Raw genomic sequence first — 24,675 nt, forward strand, 5'->3', positions numbered from 1 at the left:
TGTAAGGACGGTGCCTCTCTGCGCACGGTAAAGAGTTCCAGAAAGTAGGGGCAGCGTGGCCGAATGCTCTGGAGCCTGAGTTTGTCCTTATTCTTGGCACTGAGAGGAAGGATGTGTTGGCTGACCTAAGTGAGCGGGATGGGATGTAGGGTGTCAGGAGCTCTTTCAGCTACTGTGGGCCTTGGTTGTTTAAAGGGACAGTATACACTCATTTTCATATAACTGCATGTAATAGACACTACTATAAAGAATAATATGCACAGATACTGATATAAAAATCCAGTATAAAACGGTTTAAAAACTTACTTAGAAGCTCTGTTTGGCTCTGTTGAAAAGGTAGCTGGAAAGCCCACTGCAAGTGACAAATAAGACACTCCCCCCCCCCCTCCCCCTTCTTTTGCATATGAAAAGACCCTTTACACAAACAGGAGCAAGCTGGAGTAGGTAGTCGAGCGTATTCACATAAAACTTTGGGGCTTGGTTAGGAGTCTGAAAATCAGAGCAATGTTATTTAAAAATAAGCAAAACTATACATTAATTTAAAAAAAAAAACTTTATGGGCTATATAAATAGATTATCTACAAAACATTTATGCATAGAAAAAATGAGTGTATAATGTCCCTTTAAGGCTTTGAAGGTCAGCAGGCCAATTTTTAAATATGTTCGCCATTTAATTGGAAGCCAATGCAGGGAGTGGAGGACAGGTGTTATGTGGCAGGAGCGAGTTTGATTGGTCAGTAGTCTGGCTGCTGCGTTTTGTACCATCTGAAGGTGATGAAGTTCTTTTTTTGGGAGGCCCAAGTAAAGTGAATAGCAGTAATCTAGCCTAGAGGATACAAATGCATGGATTAATGTTGGCATATCATCCGGTGGAATTAAGTGTTGTATCCTGGCTATGTTTTTCAGATGAAAGTAGGCAGATTTTATTACTGAGGAAATCTGCTGTTTAAAAGATAGTCCAGCGTCAATCAGCACGCCGAGGTTTCGTACCTTTGCTGAACTAACTAGTTCAGAGCCTCCAAGCTCCAGGCCAGTTGGGTGATCGTGGGAATTTTTTGATGCCCGGGGTCCCCTCACCAAGAGTAACTCTGTTTTGTCCTGGTTCACTTTGAGGTCTGTTAAGCAACTGTTTATGCAGCATGCTGGGTCTGTAGTATCTGGAGCAAAGGAGAAGTAGAGTTGTGTGTCATCAGCGTAACAATTATACCTTAGGCCATGTCGGTTATTGATGTCCCTCAGTGGTAGTAAGTAGATTGCGAATAGCATGGGAGACAGGATAGATCCCTGTGGAACTCCGCAGGCTAGTTCTATCGATGCTGATGAGCTTGATCCTGATATTACTCTCTCTGATCTACCAGCGAGGAAAGATATACACCAGTTAAGGACTGTGCCTCCTAGAATACAGATGTGCTGCAAGCACTCTATTAGTATCCTATGGTCAATGGTGTGAAATGCAGCTGAGAGATCCAGGAGGATTAGGATGGAGTAATCACCTTTTGTCTCTTGACATGAGGAGATCATTTAGCAATTGGACTAGCGCTGTTTCAGTGCTGTGGCGGCATCTGAAGCATGACTGGGGGAAGGATTGAATATGTTCTGGCGTGATAGATGGACTTTCAGTGAAGGTGCCACTAGTTTTTCAATTATTTTCCCCAGAAATTGGAGGTTGGATACTGGTCTGTAATTAGTCATGCAGACTGGGTCTTATAAAGGTTTCTTTAGGTTTTGATTTTAAACAGACCTAAAAAGGCAGTAGTAAAATTATCTAATTCACATAGCGTTTTATTATTGCACTACTCTGTGCCCATAACAGCATGGGGGTTTTTGTTATATTTGTTTGCTTGCCACTTGTACATGAACCGGACTGTATGATCTTGCCTACATTGTTTACCTTATAGTGTTTGAGTTCCTGACAATTCTGCTGCTTGATTCCCTCTCTGAGCTACATTACCTAAAACTGCTTTTATAAGAAGGGACTTATTAATTCACATGTCCTTGTTTCCCTTCTAAGGAACTTAATTCAGCTCTTGTATACTGCTCTGCAAAAGCTACCTTGATTCATTTTAAAGCCACAGTACAGTGCCATCTCTGTTATTATAGGAACTCTGCTGTATAGCCCCTTCTCTGCTTCATTGAAATGCCACATAGAAGAATACCAGTACTTTATTGCATAGAAACATCTGTAGTCCATTCATTAAATGTAGTAATAATTACAAAATAAGGGATAATAGTAGTACAAGCATATTATTATACTAATATAGTGTGTAATCCAATCTGTATCCATCAAAACAATATCCTGATGAAAATAAACCTACTTTAAACTAACAGCTTACTGTTGTGCTAAATAAGTATCGAAACCGCTATGTTCTGTGTTTGTACCTGTAAGCTTTAATTATGTCTTTGAACAAAATGTTTGATGCTGCGAATAACTGATTATTTTAACATATAGGGTATAGCAGCTGCCCTATTTTCCAAAATCACATGCCTGTGATTGTATTTGACAGAGGTGCTGTGGGACTGTTGTACTTTTAATAACTGTCCCTAATTGGCCTCCGCAGAGAAGTAAACCTAGGTTACAACATGGCGTGTCCCATAGCATTCTGGGCACTAAAACGTTTTTATTTTTTTAAAATCTTATTTATTGTTTAAATATTATACAATAAAAATTGCATCTGCATACTCTTCTCGGTCTAATCTTTGCTTTGAATTAAATCATTCTATCTAGCATTTATTTAAAAAAAAAAGCAAAAAATAAATATACACTGCTTTTTGATTGCCCCTGCTATATATAACATTCTTTCATAGCAGAACTGTTTAAGTTTGAAGCATGTACTTCAGATTTCATTTATGTAACAGGGATACTTCAGGAGAGAGCATTCCATAGTTGGGTGCAGCCTTGGAAAAGTGTTAAATGACAAATGTGGGATAAACTAAATACAACTTTCATTCATTATAATCTCAAGCTAATATATCTGTAAACTTCTGACCTCTACTCCCCCTTCATATTTCTATTTTTTCTTTTTTTTTTCTTTAGCATCTTCTTTAATCTATATGCAATGTATAAATCACTGGTTTTCAAACCTGTCATCAAGCCTCTAACAGGAAAGGTTTTCAGGATTGCCTTGGGTGAGAGCAGGCTAATAATCATATTTACTAATCGGCTAATTATTTCACCTATGCTCCAGTTTAGATATTCTCAAAATCTGTCCAGTTAGGAAGGCCTGTAGACAGGTTTGAAAGCCAGTGGTATAGATCCTTCTTTACTCACTCTATATTAAGAGAAAGCAGAAAATCACCTGTGACATGCACATTATTATTTAGTTTTGTTTGTGTCTAAAGGTAGGTTCGGAAGACATCTCTTGTGAAAATTATAGCTTAGTATCATTCAGAAACAAATGTACCAGAACATTTTAAAGACATAGGATGTGAAAGTTTTGCCATATCTTAAAATGCTTTAGCCCTTTCTTCAGGCTGTATATAATAAATCAATACGACTGAAAACTGTTTAACTCCATTATCTAGGATATTGCAGGAGCACACAACAGCAATAGGAGTTAAATAGCATAATTCTGAGCACTGAATTGCAGATCTAGCACTGCAGACAAGATAACAATGCTTACATATATTTCCCTAATTTTAACAGATATGATCTGCAAAACAATGCACATGATATGATCATTATGACCCTAGCCTTGCTGCCTACAGTCTCAAGCCCAGATTGGCTTCACCAAATAAGGCTATTTAAAAAACTAAAATGAGTGCTGCGGAATCCGACACTCTACAAATAAATGGTGATAGTAATTGCAGAAAGCAAGATGTTAATTTGTTTTAGAAATGTTTAGGTTTGGTTGAGCTTTTATTCTATAGCAAGTGTCATTGAAGCGGGGAGTTATCCAGATGCATGGGGCCCATGGCACCTTTTGAAGATGGGGTTTGTTGCCTCCATTTGTGAGCACTTTGCATCCTTTGTTTTTGTCATATTGTGTCCTGGTGATTTGGTGACAGAGCTACATGTTTTCCCCCAAGCCGTGCTTGGGAACTACGTGTCTCAGCATACTACAGACTGATGACAATTAGAGAAGTTTGTATTTAGGAGATAGCAGAGGCCTCCTGTAAAGGTTACCTTCTCATTGTATTTTGGGTTTCTGTTCTCTCCACCTCTCTCTTCCCATTAACTCACAGATAGGTGGGCCTTCCTCTGTAAAGGTTGCGTCAATATTTGCATTTCCTCAGTATCAGAGATGTGTATGGGGCGATCCAGATACATATGGAGCAGTAGATGCTCAGTCAAGAGACCCAGGGAGAGGATATAGTGCTTTATAAAATTGTTTGAAGAAGGTCATATAATCGTTGTGTATAACTTTTATACTGAGATAGACTGCTGTGTACTGGGAGCAGTACTAGAATGACTAGCAGTGTGTATATGAGGAGACACTAGATTACATGTATATATATATAAGCAAATTGTGGTCACCAAGCACTCTCGTTATCCATATAATGCCTAGGTGCAGTGCATAGAAATAATATAAACAGAAGCAGAGACCGCACTCATAGGTCTTGTATTTACCACTGATGTGGATTTTATTCAATCTGTAACGTTTCGGGGTTTCCCCCTTTGTCAAACATAACAAATAACATAGTGCAAGTCCTTTATATACATACATAAAACCCCCTCTTACCCCAGGTGCAAACCATCCAGCTCTGCCTACGGCGGGCTTCCGGCAGCGTTCACTCCGCGCAACTGCGCATGCGCGAGGCAGCACTACGGAACCCCCAGCAGGCCAACTGAAACAAAAAGCGAAATAAAAATTACCGTAACTTAGCAACGGTAATGCTTAGACAAATATAATGGAACAGCGCTGTAAGGATGACCTCTACATAATACAGAGACACCCCATATCTATTCTTAACATCTCCTCATCAGTAATTTCCACATTAGATATCAACATAACAAATATATGTATAATACAACATTATCGTTAAACATTGGCATTTTAGCCAGTTATCAGAGGAGGAGGTGGGGGGCTGGGTATTGACAGCAATATACTGGCCAGTATTTAATCTGTATAGAGAGACTTTTAAATAAACTCAACATTATCACAATTGGAACAAATATAATTCAGATTGAAAACATGAAGCTAATTCTATTTACAGAATATATAACAGTATTGGAGTAGTCATGTTACTAGATGTGTGGACCTATCAGAATCTAGTATCAATAGACTCCCTTCCTTATCCAGATCTTAATTCACATATTGTTATTAGACATCATTATCACTTTACAGGAAACAGTGTAAATCAAAATTGGTATTCAATCCTTTTGGAGTTAAAGTGTCCAGTGTGTGAATCCATCTGGACTCCTTTCGTAGCAGTAACTTGCCTCTGTCACCACCCCTGGGCAAGGGGGGGACGTGGTCAATGATCACATATCTCAGGTCCTTAACCGTATGTCCATGTTTGGCAAAATGCCTGGCCACTGGCTGTTCCGAGTCTCCATTTTTTATTGCTGTTCTAATGGCCGCCCTGTGATTCGCCATTCGTGTACGCAAATCGTCTGTGGTTTTTCCAACGTAAAATCTGCCACAAATACAATGTAACAGATATACGATGAAGACTGTTGTACAGGTCACACGGTGTTTAATTTTGAATCTCTTGTTAGTCCATGGATGTGTGAATTCACTGCACTGCATGTTGTGCAGCCCAAGCATTTAAAACATCCAATTTTCTTGCCCTGTCTTAGCCATGTAGAGCTCGTATAGGCCTGAGTCATATCTGGACGCATTAAAATATCCCTTAGAGATTTGCCCCTCCGGTAGCTGATCATTGGGGGTCTAGTTTCTTGCAGAGGTAACGTTTTATCACTTGATATGATTTTCCAATGTTCATCTAACACACCTCTGAAATCTCTCTTGTCCGGACTGTATTCAGTGACAAATGTTAATCTGTCCATGGTTGGTTGGTCCTTATTTCGTTCACTGCTGGTTAAAGCTTGATCTTGTGTCATATTCACCGCTTGGGCATAGGCTTCTTGTAGCACCTCATCCACATAACTCCTTTCTTTAAATTTCTGATACATATTGGTGAGTTGTTCTTCCTTCCCTTCTCTGGTGGAGTTATTTCTTACCACCCTCTGGAACTGTGATATAGGTAAAGCTTTTTTTATTCCTGTGGGATGACAACTTGTGTAAAGCAGCATTGAATTGCGATCTGTTGGTTTGGTAAAGAGTTCAGTACATAATGTGCCAGTTGATTTTTTTACTCTTAAATCCAAAAAGTCAATCACCTCACAATGATATGTTATTTTGAACTTCAAATTCACCGACAATTGATTGAGATTGTCAAACCAGTCATTCAGATCTTGTTGGGTACCACGCCATATTAAAAACAGATCATCAATGTACCTCTTGAATATGATGATATGACTGTCCTCAAATGTTACTGGGTGTTCTCTTTCAAAGGCTCCTAGAAAAATGTTGGCGTATGTTGGGGCCACATTTGAGCCCATAGCAGTTCCTGCTGTTTGTAAATAATACTGTGTCTCAAATTTAAAGTAATTCATTCGTAGACAATATTCAAGTAATTGTATCACAGTGTCTGTGGGTGGTCCCACGTAAGGATGTCTAAATAATTCTTTTCTAACCGCATGTATACCCTCATTATGTGGAATCACCGTGTACAAACTGGTCACATCCAGGGTGACCAGTATATCAGTGTCTCTGATGTCACTTAGCTTCTGTAAGATTTTTATCAATTCAATCGAATCTTTTAGATACGATGGGATCATCTGTACAAAAGGTTGTAGCATTCTGTCCAAATAGGTGGCAATGGGCTGTAGTATGGATCCCCTGGCAGACACTATGGGCCTGCCAGGTGGTTTGCTCGGGTGTTTATGTACCTTTGGTAAGGTATACAAGACGGGAACAATAGGATGTTCAACTTGTAGATATGATAATAGACTTGGCGAGATCTGATTTTCTTTCTTTAGTTGATTCAAATACTCATCAATCTTGCTCTTAAATTTTTGGGTAGGATTATTTGGTAACTTTTCATATACCTTACTGTCCTCCAACTGTGACATGATCTCTCTTTTATAGCAAACATAATCTTGGATGACCAGTGCTCCACCCTTGTCTGCTTCACGGATCACAATAGAGGCATTCTCTTGTAGCTTCTTAAGAGCTTGTGTCTCCCTTTTGGACAAATTATTCCTGATGTTACTTTTGTTCTTTCTGACAGTCTCCCTCATCTCATCACTGGTTAATCTGGAATATGTCAGAATACTTGGTTGTAGACTTCGAGGATCAAAAGTGCTTTTCTTCTTTAGTTCAAAAGAGGCTACATCTGTTTCTTTCGGGGTATCCTTGAAAAATTCTTTTAATCTTAGTGTCCTTTGAAACTTGTAAGAATCTACCAACATATCGAACTCATTAGCATATGTGGTAGGTATGAAACTTAAGCCTTTATTAAGCACATCTTTCTCCTCTTGATTCAGCTCATAGCTACTTAGATTGATGATATTGTCAGCTAATATCTTTGACCCTGTCTTGGCGGTCTGCCTCTGCCACCGGTTCTTGTGCCCCCCCCTCCTCGTGTGGGGCCTGGGCGCTCCTCGTTTTTTGATCGTGTGATCATGGGTGCCACCTCCTCCCTTTGCCATTCTGTAGATGTTGATGGTGCCTCATTATCAGTGGCATTATCTGAACTGTCAATAGTCGTCAGGTTTCTGGGTTTATATACCCTGGGTCTCCTTCGTGACATCCTGAACTGTCTTTCTTCAGGGCTTAATGTCCATTGATATAGTCTTTTCTCCCGGTAATCCGTGGTCACAGCTTCCCATTTCTTTTCTTTAAATGCTATTAGCTCACCTTCATAATCTTTAAGCTGTTTGTGCAGTTTGGTGAGCCAATCCTCTTGTTGGTCTTGTTCCAATTTACACAGATGATCAGTTTCAAATTGTGTGATTTCAATTTCCAGACTCTTCAATGTTGCTCCAGTCTCCTCAATTACCAATAACATGAGATCTAGAGAGCATTTGTTTAATATGCCACACCACTTCTTACAAAACACAGGATTATTCCTGCCAATGGTGGGCATATTTTTGATCCTAAAGCCTTTTGGTATGTGCATCTTCTCGTGATAGGCGGATAAGTAGCAGCCGTGTAGCTTAAAGTCAATCCTTCTTTTTTTCAATTTCAAAATCTGATTGTATAAATGTAAAGGAATTTCCCGTTGTGTTTTTATTACTCTGCTGTCAAAACGAATCCGAGTTGCATCTTCTGCACTAAATTGAAAGGTATGTGCATAATCCTCCTCATTCTCAATGTCAAGGCTTGTTGCTGTCGTAGTTGTCATCGTTACTTCCCCACTGTTCCAGCTGGATTGTTTGAACTTGGGTGGAAATCCTGTTAGGAACGGGTGCTATTGGTGTATAATAATAATAAGCAAATTGTGGTCACCAAGCACTCTCGTTATCCATATAATGCCTAGGTGCAGTGCATAGAAATAATATAAACAGAAGCAGAGACCGCACTCATAGGTCTTGTATTTACCACTGATGTGGATTTTATTCAATCTGTAACGTTTCGGGGTTTCCCCCTTTGTCAAACATAACAAATAACATAGTGCAAGTCCTTTATATACATACATAAAACCCCCTCTTACCCCAGGTGCAAACCATCCAGCTCTGCCTACGGCGGGCTTCCGGCAGCGTTCACTCCGCGCAACTGCGCATGCGCGAGGCAGCACTACGGAACCCCCAGCAGGCCAACTGAAACAAAAAGCGAAATAAAAATTACCGTAACTTAGCAACGGTAATGCTTAGACAAATATAATGGAACAGCGCTGTAAGGATGACCTCTACATAATACAGAGACACCCCATATCTATTCTTAACATCTCCTCATCAGTAATTTCCACATTAGATATCAACATAACAAATATATGTATAATACAACATTATCGTTAAACATTGGCATTTTAGCCAGTTATCAGAGGAGGAGGTGGGGGGCTGGGTATTGACAGCAATATACTGGCCAGTATTTAATCTGTATAGAGAGACTTTAAATATTTGTTCCAATTGTGATAATGTTGAGTTTATTTAAAAGTCTCTCTATACAGATTAAATACTGGCCAGTATATTGCTGTCAATACCCAGCCCCCCACCTCCTCCTCTGATAACTGGCTAAAATGCCAATGTTTAACGATAATGTTGTATTATACATATATTTGTTATGTTGATATCTAATGTGGAAATTACTGATGAGGAGATGTTAAGAATAGATATGGGGTGTCTCTGTATTATGTAGAGGTCATCCTTACAGCGCTGTTCCATTATATTTGTCTAAGCATTACCGTTGCTAAGTTACGGTAATTTTTATTTCGCTTTTTGTTTCAGTTGGCCTGCTGGGGGTTCCGTAGTGCTGCCTCGCGCATGCGCAGTTGCGCGGAGTGAACGCTGCCGGAAGCCCGCCGTAGGCAGAGCTGGATGGTTTGCACCTGGGGTAAGAGGGGGTTTTATGTATGTATATAAAGGACTTGCACTATGTTATTTGTTATGTTTGACAAAGGGGGAAACCCCGAAACGTTACAGATTGAATAAAATCCACATCAGTGGTAAATATAAGACCTATGAGTGCGGTCTCTGCTTCTGTTTATATTATTTCTATGCACTGCACCTAGGCATTATATGGATAACGAGAGTGCTTGGTGACCACAATTTGCTTATATATATATATATATATATATAATCTTAAATTAAACGTGTTTGTAGGATAGATATATCTATCCTCATGGAAATGGATTGTAGGTACACATCACATGAGCTGCAAAACACACAGTCCTGCATACTCGGGCAGCTGCCCAGTTAACCCCACAGTTTATTTTACAAAACAAAAATATTAACACAACACATAGAACGTCTGGCACTCTCTTGCAAGCACACAGCTAAATTAAAAGTAATTTGGAAGTTAGTCACAACATTCGATCAATGCTTTGAGTAAGTCCTCCATTTTGCTTTTTATCTAGCTGTGTGTGTGTCTCTCGCAAATGATCATTTAAGAGCCCTGCTTATGACTTTTATGTGCCTTGTCTGATTTTGAGCAACTAACAGGTATGGATGCTTGGCAAGTAGTATGCTTTGTCAGTTTTATATTGTCCCCTGAGAAACCTTATGAGAATGAAATCAAAGTATATTGTTTATTTCACTGATTCAATTGTTGGTCTGGTTTCTATAAAGTGTTGTATGAATGTGTTTTAATGCTTTTTATTTATTGATCTTATTTACAGTGGACCAACTACATTCATGGCTGGCAGGATCGATGGGTTGTCCTTAAAAATAACACCTTAAGCTACTACAAATCCGAGGATGAGACTGAATATGGCTGCAGGGGATCCATCTGTCTCAGCAAGGCTGTCATCACGGTATGTTTCTCTTATCCTTACAGCGGTCTTATTTTTAACATATCAACTTGTTCATTATTTTTACAATGTCGCGTTTTTTTTTTTGTTTTTTTTTTTTGTTTTTGCTCCTTCCTCAATTTGAAGACGAAAGTTGTGACATGTATCAACAGAGTACAGTTACTGACACTTCTTGCCTTTTATTAATATTAACATTGCTTGAAGATATCAGACAGCCTCTGCTTCTTAAGCATCATTAAGTTTTTTTATTTTTGAGAGGTCATTGCTTTTCCAGTTCTTTATAGCCTACCTAATTTTACATTAATCATGTTTTTTCCTCTCTTATGTAATGGTTACTGAACTTTTTTTTTTTTTTTTGCTTTCTAGGAGTTTCTTTTTATGTACTGCAGCTCTGAGTGTAGAGAGAGTCTTTCATTTCCTTTTCTTCCATAATGTTATACTTCCTATTCTGTAGGTGTAGAGATTATTTCATGGGATTCTGGTTTGCAAATTGACTTGATTTTATAGTTGTTGTGGTGGTGTTTTTTTTTTTGTTTGTTTTTTTTGACAACCTGTAGTAATAAGATTTTCTTTTATTTCTGTTCAAGTATTTTTTTTGTCTCAAATTTGTAGACGTGTAAATAATGCTCTGTGTTAGAGCATTTTATTGCGCTATTGTTTGCATATAACTTTGTGTTTAACCACTTTGCAGGGGATTGTCGGCTCCAGAGCTGCAGTTCACTACTGGGAGCTAGCTGAGCGTATCTGATGAGCCAATGACAAGACAAATGTGTATACCTGCCATTCACCAGCTAGCTCTCAATAGTGCACTACTGCTCTGGAGCTTAATTAAAGGTGTATATACAACATTTTTTCATGATTCAGTGCATGCAGTTTTAAACGACTTTCAATATGCTAATATTCTCTTTTTTAGTATCCTTTGTTGAAAAACAAGAAGGTAAGATTAGGAGTGTGCATGTGCCTGCACCACTATATGGCAGCAGTTTTGCTAGAATGTTATACATTGGCAAGAGCACTAAATGGCAACACTATTTCCTGTCATGTAGTGCTCTAGACATGTGCACGCTATCTATCTAGATGTATCTATTCAACATAGAATAACATGTGAATAAAGCAAATTTGATAATAGAAGTAAATTGGAAACCTTTTAAAAATGTTATGCTCTGGGGCCTATTTAACAAAGGTCTGTCGGACCTTATCAGACAGTGCGGATCAGGTCCGACAGACCTCGCTGAATGCGGAGAGCAATACACAAGAGCTGCTGGTGCAACGCCGCCCCCTGCAGATTCTCAGCCAATCGGCCGCCAGCAGGGAGGTGTCAACCCGATCGTACTCGATCGGGTTAAATTGTGGCGATGTCTGTCCGCTTGCTCAGAGCAGGTGGGCAGGTTATGGAGCAGCAGTCTTTAGAAACACGGGCCCTCAAGCTCCATTAGGAGCTTGATAAATGGGCCCCTCTGATTCATGAAAGAACATTTTTGAGTTTCATGTCCTTTTAAATCCCTGCAGAGTGGTTATTAACAAAGGTTAATGCAAACAATAGTGCTGAGGATATGTACATATGCCTTTCATGAAGATACCAGAAGGACAAATTATGTTTGATAATATAGGTGAATTTTAAGTGTCCTTAAAGTGACATGCTCTATCTGAAACATGAAGGTTTAAATTTGTTTAAACAATATGGAGCAGAACCAGCACTCATAGGACTTAAAGTGAATGTCAACTTACAAGAAGTAGTGCCTGGTTTTTAAAAATCCTATTAAAAACAGGGGCACTTTCATTCATGAAAGTTTATATTTCACCTGTTTTGTTGAAGCCGGAGAAGTGACCCCCCCCCCCCCCCCACACACACACACTTCTGCCGCTCGTCTCTTCTTACGTCAGCAATGACGAATCCGTCTTCCTCCAATCACGGCGTTGCCTCAGGCAATGATTCCCCCTGGGAGGGAAGCCGTGTTTGGAGGATGCTGTATTCGTCATTGCTGACGTAAGAAGAGACGAGCGGCAGGAGGGGGAATTGCTTCTCCGACTTTAAGAAGAAAAGGTAAGTATTTTAACAAAACCAGTGACAGGAGCGAGCTGCACTTAATCTTATGGTGCGGTCGGGCCGGGCTGTGACTATACAGCTGGCCCGATGCGCTGACTAAAAAAAACAGACCCGCTCAGCAGAGAGCAGAGAAGCGGGTCTGTAAAAGCGGCATGTTTTTTAATTATTAAAAGGGAAAAAAGGATTTTAGAACTATAGCAGTAAAATAATGTTATATAATTCTGCACTATGTGCAGAATTATATAACATTATTTTTTAGGTTTACTGTCCCTTTAAGGAATGAAAGTGCCCATGTTTTTAATAGGATTTTTAAAAACCGCCACTCATTCTTGAAAGTTGACATTCACTGTAGAAAAAGAAAGTCTTCTAATGTGATCAAGCCTATTGCTTGATCTAGAGCAGCAATGCACTACTGGGGCGTTGCTGAACTCATCTGGTGAACCATATATGTGCAGCTATCAACCAGCCGATGGCTCCCGGTAATGCTTTACTGCGCTACTGACAACATAGGATACTAAGAAAACAATTTGATAACCTAAATAAATTGAATAGTCTCAAGAAAAAAAAAGTCATGCTTTATCTGAACCTTGAAAGTTGAATTTTGACATTTATGTCCCTTTTATATAAATTATAACTTTTTAAGCCTTTGAGTAAAAAAAAAAAAAAAAAAAAAGAGAATGGCACCATTTGAGTGGATCCACTTGAAACTCCTTTGAGATAGATATAAAATATACGCATTTTGACCAATTTTAGCCAATATTATTAGCTAAAATTAACTAATAACATTTTTCAATGTTTATTGCACAAACTATCATTTAAATAAATGTGTTAAATTATGCATTTATTTTGTGCTTGGAATAGCAGAAGGTTATAATATTACAATGTATTACACTGCCCCTACCCGACTACTTTGTCACCCAGTATATAGTTTATATAAATTAAAAACAAATATTAGGGCTGTGCGATTAAACATGATATGAGGCTTCGTAATATCTGAATAGCAAGAGGATGCAAAATTTTATTTTTTTAAAAAGGATTCTGAAACCGCTTCCTTTAAATGAACTTCTATTTTCAAACGTGCTTCGTTCTCTTGGTATTCATTGTTGAAAAAAATACAAAAATATTCTACACTAGTGGGAGCCAGCTGCTGATTGGTGTACGCATTTTGTCTCTTGTGATTGGCTAACTAGATGTGTTCAGCTAGCTGCAAGTATTACATAACTGCTCCTTTAGCAAAGATAATAAAGCAAATTTGATAATAGAAGTACACTGAAAAGTTGTTTAAAAGGGTTTGTTCTATCTAAATCCTGAAATTAGTTTTTTTTTTTATATTTTTGTTTTCAGTATCACTCACACACTTACACAGACATACACATACTCACACACACACACACACTCGCGCGCGCACACACACACACTCGCGCGCGCACACACTCGCGCGCGCGCACACTCGCGCGCGCGCACACTCGCGCGCGCACACACTCGCGCGCGCACACACATACACACATACACACACACATACACACACACATATATATACACACATATATATACACACACATACACACACACATATATATACACACACATACACACACACATATATATATATATATATACACATACACACACACACATATATATACACACACACATATATATACACACACATACACACACACATATATATACACACACATACACACACACATATATATACACACACATACATACACCCATATATATAATCAAAAGTGACCCAACATCCTGCTCCTTCCAGAAGATGCTTAGAAATAAAGATTATTTAAACGCTATGCCGTAATTGTTATTGGTTGCCATAATTTTGTTTTTGTGAAAAGTTAGCATTTTCCATCAATTAGTGTACTATCTTTCTGAAATAATTTCTTGCCTTTTTTGTGCTACTCATGTTCCTTGCGTGTTTGTAAGCATATGCAGAGCAGCTGGACTATAGTTACAGAGGCTTCCTGTTTCAGCTTTCATGGCAAAGAGTGTTCTATTGGCACCAGACCTAGTTGACCACTTGTGATTATAATTGAATGAGCCTTGTGTTGGCTTCATTAGTAAATTGTGGTGTTTTGGATGCTTTCGTTTTTTCATTGCAGAGATCTTCAGCTGTGTTTGCAAAAGTCTTGTGTTTCTTAATTGTAATGCAGGGCTTTAGTTAATTATTACTACGTGCTATGGCTCAAAACTAGAATATTTATAACAGCGTTTTTTGAATTTGTCATATTTGTTTTACTGGCCAAATGTAACAGAATTATTATTAACTAGAATTCATTCTGTTTGTCTAGATCTGTCCTAAAATTTAAGCTAAAGAACAGGGCTTCACAAACTGAGTAGTAGTATAGTAGGGGTATATTTTTGCCTTCAGAGCAGCTTCAGATAATCTAACTGAATTGTTTTTAGAGATAGTATAGTATTATTCATATAGCCTCCTTTTTCTTTGAGGGATAAAGGGGGTGTTAATCTCTAGAACTTATCTTAAAGGGACAGTATACACCAATTTTCACATAACTGCATGTAATATACACTACTATAAAGAATAAGATGCACAGATACTGATCTAAAAATCCAGTATAAAACTGATTTAAAAATGTATTCAGAAGCTCTCAGTTTAGCTCTGTTGCAAAGGTAGATCGAAAGCCCACTCACTGCAAGTGGGAAATAAGACACTCCCCCTCCCCATGCCTTTGTATATGAAAAGACCCCTTACACAAACAGGAGCAAGCTGGAGTATATATCTGAAAGTGTTCTCCTAAAACTTTGGGGCTTGGTTAGGAGCAATGTTATTTAAAAATAAGCAAAACTATAATTTAAAAAAACAAAACAAAAACCTTTATGGGCAATATAAATAGATTGTCTACAAAACATTTATGCAAAAAAAAAAGTGTTTTAATGTCCCTTTTTAAAGGTTCAGTAATTAGATCTGGTTATTTTAGAGGCCGTAAAAAAAGGTCTTTTGACTTCATATTGGTTTTCATGAAACGGTTCTTGTGTATGAGGTCAGTATGGCCCTAGAATATTATGTCAGGGTATCCACAAGAATCGATCATTGCTCTTCATAATAGTTGGCAGCAAGCATTGTTGGTTTAAGGCACTCCATAACTTTATTCTAATGTAAACCAGTTCTGATGTAGAAAATAGGGTTATCCAAGATAGACCAGCCATATTTTCTTCCATTGGTCCCGGGTACAGTGTTTTCTTCCTTCTATTTGTTTATTCATGTGTGTGGTAGCCTTGGGTATAAGAGGTTTCAGAATTGCAGCCCAGTCATATATGTCAGCTTTGTGAAGTTTGCCATGTACAATTTTTTTGTTGAGACAGAGTCAAAAAGGTGCTTAATAAATTCTGTTTTTCATTGCTATTCCTCTGTGGCATTTAGCAACTTGTGAAGCCTCAGTGTATCCTGGTTATTGAATCTTACCTTGCAACCTTTCTGATGCAGTTTGTCCAAATGTGGCAAAGCCCATTATTCATTTTTGAGACCCCCCCCCAGGTGTTGTAAATTAATCATTTTTGTGCCTCCATGTTGCTTTTTTAAGACTAACAAATCAGTGCTAATTGTCCTTCTTTTTAATAATTTGCATTCAACCTATTATGACTCACCTTTTCAGCTGTATTTGGAGTTGTGATTATTACCTCATTCTTGCTTTTTTTTCTTCATATGGTAATTATTCTATGGCCTCTATTCAAAAAGATGCATCACATTTTTTTTTTTCCTAAGCAGGTTTGCTTTATTCCGCATTCTATTTTGTCGTGTGTTAACAAAGAAGGAAAAACGCTACCAAAATTAATGCAAATGGCAGCAAGATTTCTTTCCGTGTCTCCCTCCCTCTCTTTATTTTTATATAGGTATATCTGTCTCACAAATACTGCATACTCTGGAATTATACTAAGTCAAAGGAAGGGGAGTCTCTTCCCAAAACGTCACTTACAGTAAAATATAGTCTTGTAAAAGTGGTCTTTACTGTGCTATTTTGTAACCGGCACCCTGGTTGTTGTCTCCTCTGTTAGTGAGAGTGCAGATCCATGACATTTTTATCTATCTATATCTAACACCAGGGCTCGACAAGGAGGGGCCAACCTACTTTGGCCATATAGTGTATCTTTCCCTAATTCCCTTTAGCAGATAGCAATAGCAAAGAAATGCAAAAAATGTATATGGGTAGCGCTATACAAGCATAGAGATAATAAAATGTGATAAGACCAAGTGGTTCTATAGGAATAATAAGCGACGTGTAAAGTGAAAGAGGCAGTGTAGAAGACCCTACAGAATCTAATTTAGATGATATCTTCTCTGATTTAGAAAGCACACTCCTTAAAGGGACAGTACATTGTAAAATTGTTTTTCCATTAATGTATTTTAAATGACTTGTTATAACAACTGCAGAGTATAAGATATTTGAGAAATTGCATTTTCATGCTTATTTGTGTATATGAAGTAGCTGATTTTGTGCTTTGAAACCACAGCCTATTACAATGGATTGAACTTAAAGGTGATATCAGATCTCATTATGTTATAAGTTTGTGTAAACAGACTTGCTTCCTTATCTTTTATTTGGCTGGGACACCAAAGCTCAATACATAGAGAGAACAATAGAAAATGATCATTTTATTACTTAGCTATCCTGCATCCCACTGAGAGTGTAACTTCGTCTGCTGCCTGTGTTTACTTAGGCTATTCAATACTCCAGTATTAATTTGTTCAGTATAGGTGGCGATACCACAGGCTAAATCAGCTATTTCAAATGCTGAAATAGGAGTTAAGGAGCTACTTGTAACCAATATAATACACTCTAGCAGGTAAAAAGGATCATTGGGAATAATTTAAAGTGGAGATTTTTTTAGGTGAACTTTCCCTTTAAGGAAATCAAACACACCCTAGAGATTAAATATATACAAAACTATATAGACCTTAATATGGTGCCAAGAGGCCTAAGGTTGAAAAAAAGTTGCACATTCACCCTACCTGATGTACTATCTAATGAATGGTTTGAAATATTAGAAATGACCTCAATAGGACTTATGAAGGTCATTGTCAAAGCTAGACAAATTCACCTTGTTGATATCAAAAAATAAACTTACCACTTTAGATATTAATGAAGACTACAAACACACACAATCAGAAATTGCATAAAAACTCTCGGAGCAGAAATAAAATATTATTGCACAGAAGAATTCTAAGTTTAATAGAGACTTAGAAGATTATAAAAAAACTGAGGAAAACAATATTTCCAATGAAGAATTAACATCTAGTGAACATGTTGATATAATAGCCGACAACACTACAAATAATTCTAAGAAAGATCTTGCGTCCATTTTTAGTAAAAATAACTCTAAAATACAAAACAAACCTCACCACTCAATTTCCCATAAAAATAAATTGGAAAACCAAAATAAAGAACAGACCAATTATTATAATCGTAATAGAACAGAGAACAATTATAACAAACCAAGTTGGAGGGAACATAACAAATATAGTTGGAAACTCATATAGGAATGCACAATATAATCATACCCCTATAAAAAAAGATTCATATTGGAATGAGAATAGGAACAATAATTATGAAACACATAGAGACATATATGAAAACCATCGAGTCTACCAAAGTTCAAATGACACAAGATCCCATTATAAGCCTTATCAAAATTATAATAAGATCAGATCTCCATATCCCCAACACCAATATGATCGACCATATGAACATGAAAACTTTAGGAGTAGATATGGCAATCACAGACACAATAATTACAACTATCAATTTGAAACAAATTATAACAGAAGAGACTCAAATGATAATTTTTACCAAAGAAAATTTTCACCAAAGCGATAACCCTAATCACAATTGGAGGTTCCCTTTAAGGAACAGATATGAACCTTCACAACATACACCTAACCAAAATAGGGCCTATACAAATAGAAATCACGGCAGCAATAACCAGGACACTATATCCAAGGAGACAACTTTTTAGGGGGTTCCCCCGCACGAGCGGGGACCTCAAAAGACTTTAAAGAATCAACAAAAATACAAAGAAATTCACAAAACAAAAGAAGACTAGAGGTAGAAGAGGGAGAGGAACCTCAAAACAATAAAAAGATAATAGCAACGAAATCTGGCATTTTTAATATTAGTAAAACTATTCTGAACGAAAAACAAGATGAGGTTCTAAATAAAGGCCTCACATTCGCTCCATCTTGTAAATTGAATAAATTTGAAACGTTAATCAATATCAACCAATTTATACGTAACATAACATTAAAAAGATAATTTCTTAAGAATCCTGTACATAACAAATTAACACATGACAATGATAACTATATTCATACAAACTACAAACCAAAGTCTAACTTTTACCCAATTAATGAGAAAAGTGAAAATATTAAATTATACGAACAAAACATTAAGAAAGACCTCACACTACTAGATCAAACTAAACAATTAAGAAGTAATTTAACTAAAAAAGAAACTCGGGTACTAAATGAATTTAAGAACAACAAAGAGATAGTAGTGAAACCAGCAGACAAAGGTGGGGGTATTGTGGTCATGGACACAAGCTATTACATAGAGGAATCTAATAGACTCTTAAATGATAGATCCACATATAAGAAACTAACAATGAATCCTCTTAAAAAACAAATACAACAATTAGACACTCTTTTAAAGAATGCTAAAACAGAAGGCATCATTAACCAATCTGAATTGGATTTCTTGTCCATAACCCACCCAAAGACCCCCACTTTTTACTTTTTACCAAACGTGCATAAACACCTGACTAGACCACCAGGCCACCCTATAATATCAGGGATAGAATCGCTCACCAGTAATTTATCACAGTATGTTGATTTCTATTTGCAGAAATACGTGGTAAATTTGCAATCTTACCTAAGAATTAACACACTTTCTCAATTCTATTAAAAACCTGGCAGGACAACTATACCTTTGTCACATTTGACGTGAATTCACTTTATACCAATATCTCACATGAACTAGGTTTAACAGCAGTTAAAATCTATTTAGATAAAGATGACAAACTTCCAGGAATACAAAATAAATTTATATTAGAGTGCATACAATTTATTCTTTCCAACAATAGCTTTTTGTTCAATGATGAGATATTTTTGCAAATAAAGGGTACTGCAATGGGCACAAGGTTCGCCCCCAGTTATGCTAACTTGTTCATGGGCCATTTTGAAGACATCTTTATTAATGACTGTCCATGGGGGCGAACCTTGTGCACTATTGCAGATACATTGATGATATCTTCATAGTGTGGAAGGGAGATATCGAATTATTAGATGCATTTATTTATCGATATAAACACAAACGACATGGGCATTTCTTTTACCCACGAATACAGTAGTAACAAAATACATTTTTTGGACATTGAGGTTATCAATAATCAAATACAGACCAGAACATATTTCAAAGATATAGACGCTAATAACTATATACATTTTGAAAGCTGCCACCTAACACAATGGAAATCCAACATCCCTAAGAGCCAATTTATGAGGATAAAGAAAAACTGTTCTTCTCTTGAGAGTTACCAATCACAATCTCAAATTCTCACCACTAGGTTCATAGAAAAAGGTTATGATCCACATATCATTGAAAAAACCCAAAATGAGGTAGCCAATGTAGATACAGATATATTACTAACTACTAAGACGATGAAAAAGAGCAAAAATGCCAACACAAATTCAGATGATCTCTTTATACCTTTCATAACGGACTTTAGCTCACAACATTTAGAGATCAAGAAGAGACACTGGCACCTCCTCAAACAAGATCATGTCCTAGGCCATAATCTAAAAAAACAACCTTATATCATTTTTCGTAAGGCAAGAAACTTGAAAACGATACTTTCACCAAGTGAATTCAAAAAAGAGAAACAGATATACGATAGAGACCTTTTAGGCAAAGAACTGAGTGGGTATTTTCCATGCAATACTTGCAAGTCCTGCCAATATAGTACAAAACTTAAAGAACTTAAATCTCCCAATACAGAGTATTATACTAAAATAAAATATGTCATTAGATGCACAGATAAGAACATTATCTATTGCATACAGTGTTCCTGTAAGCTTCTCTACTTTGGACAAACTAGCAGAATGCTAAAGGACAGAATACGTGAACATCTTTTGAAAATAGAACACGAAGCCTCAGACACTAAACTTTATTCTCACTTTAAGGAAGTTCACCAAGGAAACCTAAAACATTTTAAATTTTGGGGTGTAAAAAAACTTACCTTAAATAAAAGGGGTGGTAATATGAATGCACTGCTCACGAAAAAGAAGCAGAACTCATATTCCACTATAATACCTTACACCCATATGGTCTCAATTCAGAATTGGATCTTAATTCACTTATTTAAAGTATCAGCTACATCTCAGCGTAGATCATTATATGTATACCTACTCACTTTTTCTTTAGTGTTAATCACTATATACAGACATCGATATGCATTTAATATTTGTAACTAATTTCCCTCATGTCCCTCCAATGAAAGACTCTAAGGATAGACAATATTCACCATTTATTATTTATTTACTATTTATTTATTATTTATATATTATTTATATATCTTTTAATATTTTCCATTTTTTTAATATATATTTTTTATAATTTTCTTTATTCATATTTAAACCACATTGGTTTACATATTGAGACTTTATTTTCCCAAACCATATCCTAATATCCAAATAAACTGATAGGTTTCTTATATATTTATATATTCATTTAATTTTTATAAAATCATCTTATCTTTCATATTTCCATCTTTTTTTAATTCTACCTCACACATCCTTTTAGATACGACAGTGTTCTCTATTATCTTCTTCTAATCACTCTCCACATATATTTCGATTATGAGTCTCTATTATTACATCCTTTCCCAATACACTTTTCTTTTCTTATAAGCTATATCATATTAAAAAGGACCTTTTTGCCCGTTATGGTAAATATTTTTCCCGCGAGCAATAAATATGATATGGCTTATAATGTTTCTATACATACCCTATAATTTTAAAATCACGATTATAGATCATGGTAAGCAAGTTACATTATACTAAACAGGACCCCTCTATCCGCAACTATAAATAAATCATTTCTAAACACAATATAGCTCATTATGTCTTTATACTAGGGATGCACCGAAATTTCGGCCGCAGAAAGTTTCGGCCGAAAATAGCATTTTTTGTTATTTCGGTTTTCGTTTTTTTTGCCTTTTATTTTCGGCAAAATTGTGTAGCATATTTTAAATTTGATGCCAGCCTAGAGCTGCTGTTTGAGTTCATTACTTGACTTACTGTTTTGCATATAATAATAGTTTTCTAGGACTATACTTTTTATTTTGCTAATTGGTAAAAAAACAAAAACAGTTAAATCTGATTCTGTTACACAGAACTAAATAAAGAATAATACTAGCGATGCACCAAAATTTGGGCTTCCGAAAATGTGCAATTCCAATTTCGGCCCAAAGAGGACCAAAATGACTAAAAATGTACAGCCCTCCCCTGTTCTATTGAGTTACGTGTCTATCCTTAGCATAAGGTGAGCAGCACAGCACTGGCATTATACACAGAGCACACACATAAGTACCATGACATGATGATATTTGAAACCAGGAGAGAAGGAAACCAAAGTTCTGAATAGTGAATACAAATATCAAAGGAGGATAAGTAACATGTTTATAAACACTTGATATTATCAGACACAGCCCTAAGCACACACAGTGAATATATACAGTGCTCATACATCAGCCTCTTGTGCGTAGACATTCTATTCGGCTGAGGCAAATATGCATGCACACTTTATAAGCATAAGCCCCAAGCTCGCACACAGTTGATACAAATTAGCACCCACCAGACAGTGTAAACAAACAAGCATAGTAACTTTGTATAACCCCCTTGCACGTAAGGATATAGATAAGTCCAGTGGTCCTGGTGATAGGTGACAGGCAGACTCCATTTGGGGCTCTGGACATATAATCGGACGGGTCAGTGTGAGACCCGAACTAGGCGGAGATACGATGAGAGACGATCAGGTGCAGCCACGCTCATCGCACAGATAACTACACCCAAAAACAAAACACATGTCCACCTCGTATTGTCTGGCTAGAACCACGCTCTCCCTTATAGAGCTCCAGTTTCACTGCAGATCACGCCCTACTGTACAAGTGACCATGTCCATTTGTTGGAGCTTTCCCGCCTACAAGCTCTCTCAGCTACACACACACACTGTAGTTAAAAAAAAAGAAAAAAACAATTTCGGTTTCGTTTCGGTTTTCGGCCAGGATCATCCTGAATTTTCGGTATCGGTTTCGGTCCAGAATTTTCATTTCGGTGCATCCCTACTTTATACATATGCCATCATTCTAAGATTCAGATAACCAAATATGGAACACATTTAGGATATCTGATAGATTTCCTATATAGATAGTTATTCCCTATACAACTATACAAGAACTTTTCTACATGTTATTACCTGATATAAAATTACGAAAATGTTCATATGTTAGAAAGAAACAACCTGTGACACATTTCTAAAACTTTTTAAGATAAAAATATTTTCATTTGTCAAATGTATTGACTGTTCTTTATAAATACGTTAGGCTTTGATGTTATATGTTCCAAAAAAGTGTTCGTAATAATATGTATTATATTATTGTCCGCAACCAATTTGCTAATGGCAACAGCTGATTCCTGTTCAAACACACCCACTGGGAGTCAACAACCAGCCTATAAGGAGCAACATTAGGATATTTAAACTCAAACCATGTCACAATGAGCATCTTGATAAAGGCCTACGGGGCTGAAACGCATAGATTCACTCATTCTCTCATAATCTTTGTTTACTTTGGTTATAGTAGGTGAGGTGCATCAAGCCGCTTATAATTATCTGAGTGGAATACATATGCTTAATACTGCATAAGATACCTCTGGTCCGGAGCATTGCATGAGATATCTCGCTAATCGGGACTTTGACTTCACAAGTGACCGTTATCTTTACTACAGGAGTGACGGTAACATTGTAACCATTCATTTGGAGGAGAACTTTTTAACCCGTGGCTTATATTGCCAGTAAAGTTACGAACAGTAGCAATTGATGTTCTTGTGTAACACAGCTTATTACTATATGTTTCATTTGCTCTCATCACTAGTTCAAACGTCTTATTTTTGTTTTTAATCTTGCTAGTTTCATTTTAATAATTCATTGTAATAGGTGCCGGCACCCTATGATCATATTTAATTGTTTTCTAAAATTATCTTTTAAACTTTGCTACATTTCCGTTTTTATTATTTTTTTTATCCAGTATTTTCATTACCAATTAATTGAGTATACATTCACAACTTTCTAACAATATTATTATCACCCACTCGGTATGTTCTGAGTTAACACTAATCTCTGGCAAACACACTGCACTTTTAACTTGCTTCTTCGGCAAATACACTGCCTCTTTCACTTTACACGTCACTTATTATTCCTATAGAACCACTTGGTCTTATCACATTTTATTATCTCTATGCTTGTATAGCGCTACCCATATACATTTTTTTGCACGTATTGTTCACCTTGGTTGGTAGTTAGGAGATATACCAATCTTTTGGGTTAGCATATTAGAGATAGAGAGTGTTAGTATCTTCAACAAATCCCTTTTTTTGAATAGCAAAGAAATGCCCTTAATACTAACATAACGACTGTGGCTAACCTTGTTGTCTACAGACGCAAGCCAGGAATAGCTCATCCAAATAAGGCTAGTTTGGTGGAAGAAAATAGGGGCAATAGGTGTTAATTTGTTAAAATATTGTTTAAACTTGTTTTGTATGGTTTTATATAGCAGGACAACAGAAATGTCTTGTAAATTACAAGGTGTTTAAAGGGACACTCGAGTCAAAATTAAACTTCATGATTCTGATACAGTATGCAATTTTAAACAACTTTCCAATTTACTTTCATTAATAAAATGTGCACAGTCTTTTTATATTTATACTTTTTGAGTCACCAACTCCTACTGAGCATGTGCAAGAATTCACAGCATATACGTATATGCATTTGTGATTGGCTGATGACTGTCACATGATACAGGGGGAGTGGAAATAGTCATAACTTTGCAATTTAACAAAAATCTACTACTCATTTGAAGTTCAGACTAAGTGCTATTGCTTTGTCTTCTTATCATGCATTTGT

The 24,675-nt window shown here is 36.8% G+C and overlaps 1 protein-coding gene across 4 annotated transcripts in view; it reads left to right on the forward strand.

The window, feature by feature from the left end:
* CERT1 (ceramide transporter 1) overlaps nt 1-24,675 on the forward strand; it is a 341,058-nt gene that overhangs the window by 18,602 nt on the left and 297,781 nt on the right. For all 4 annotated transcript variants that reach the window (XM_053701397.1, XM_053701398.1, XM_053701399.1 and 1 more), the window contains exon 2: nt 10,285-10,419. In XM_053701397.1, the coding sequence (XP_053557372.1) occupies nt 10,285-10,419 (135 nt within the window). The remainder of the gene's footprint in view (nt 1-10,284; nt 10,420-24,675) is intronic.

This window comes from Bombina bombina, chromosome 2 (assembly GCF_027579735.1).
Source record: "Bombina bombina isolate aBomBom1 chromosome 2, aBomBom1.pri, whole genome shotgun sequence".
In the NCBI taxonomy this organism is placed as follows: Eukaryota; Metazoa; Chordata; class Amphibia; order Anura; family Bombinatoridae; genus Bombina; species Bombina bombina.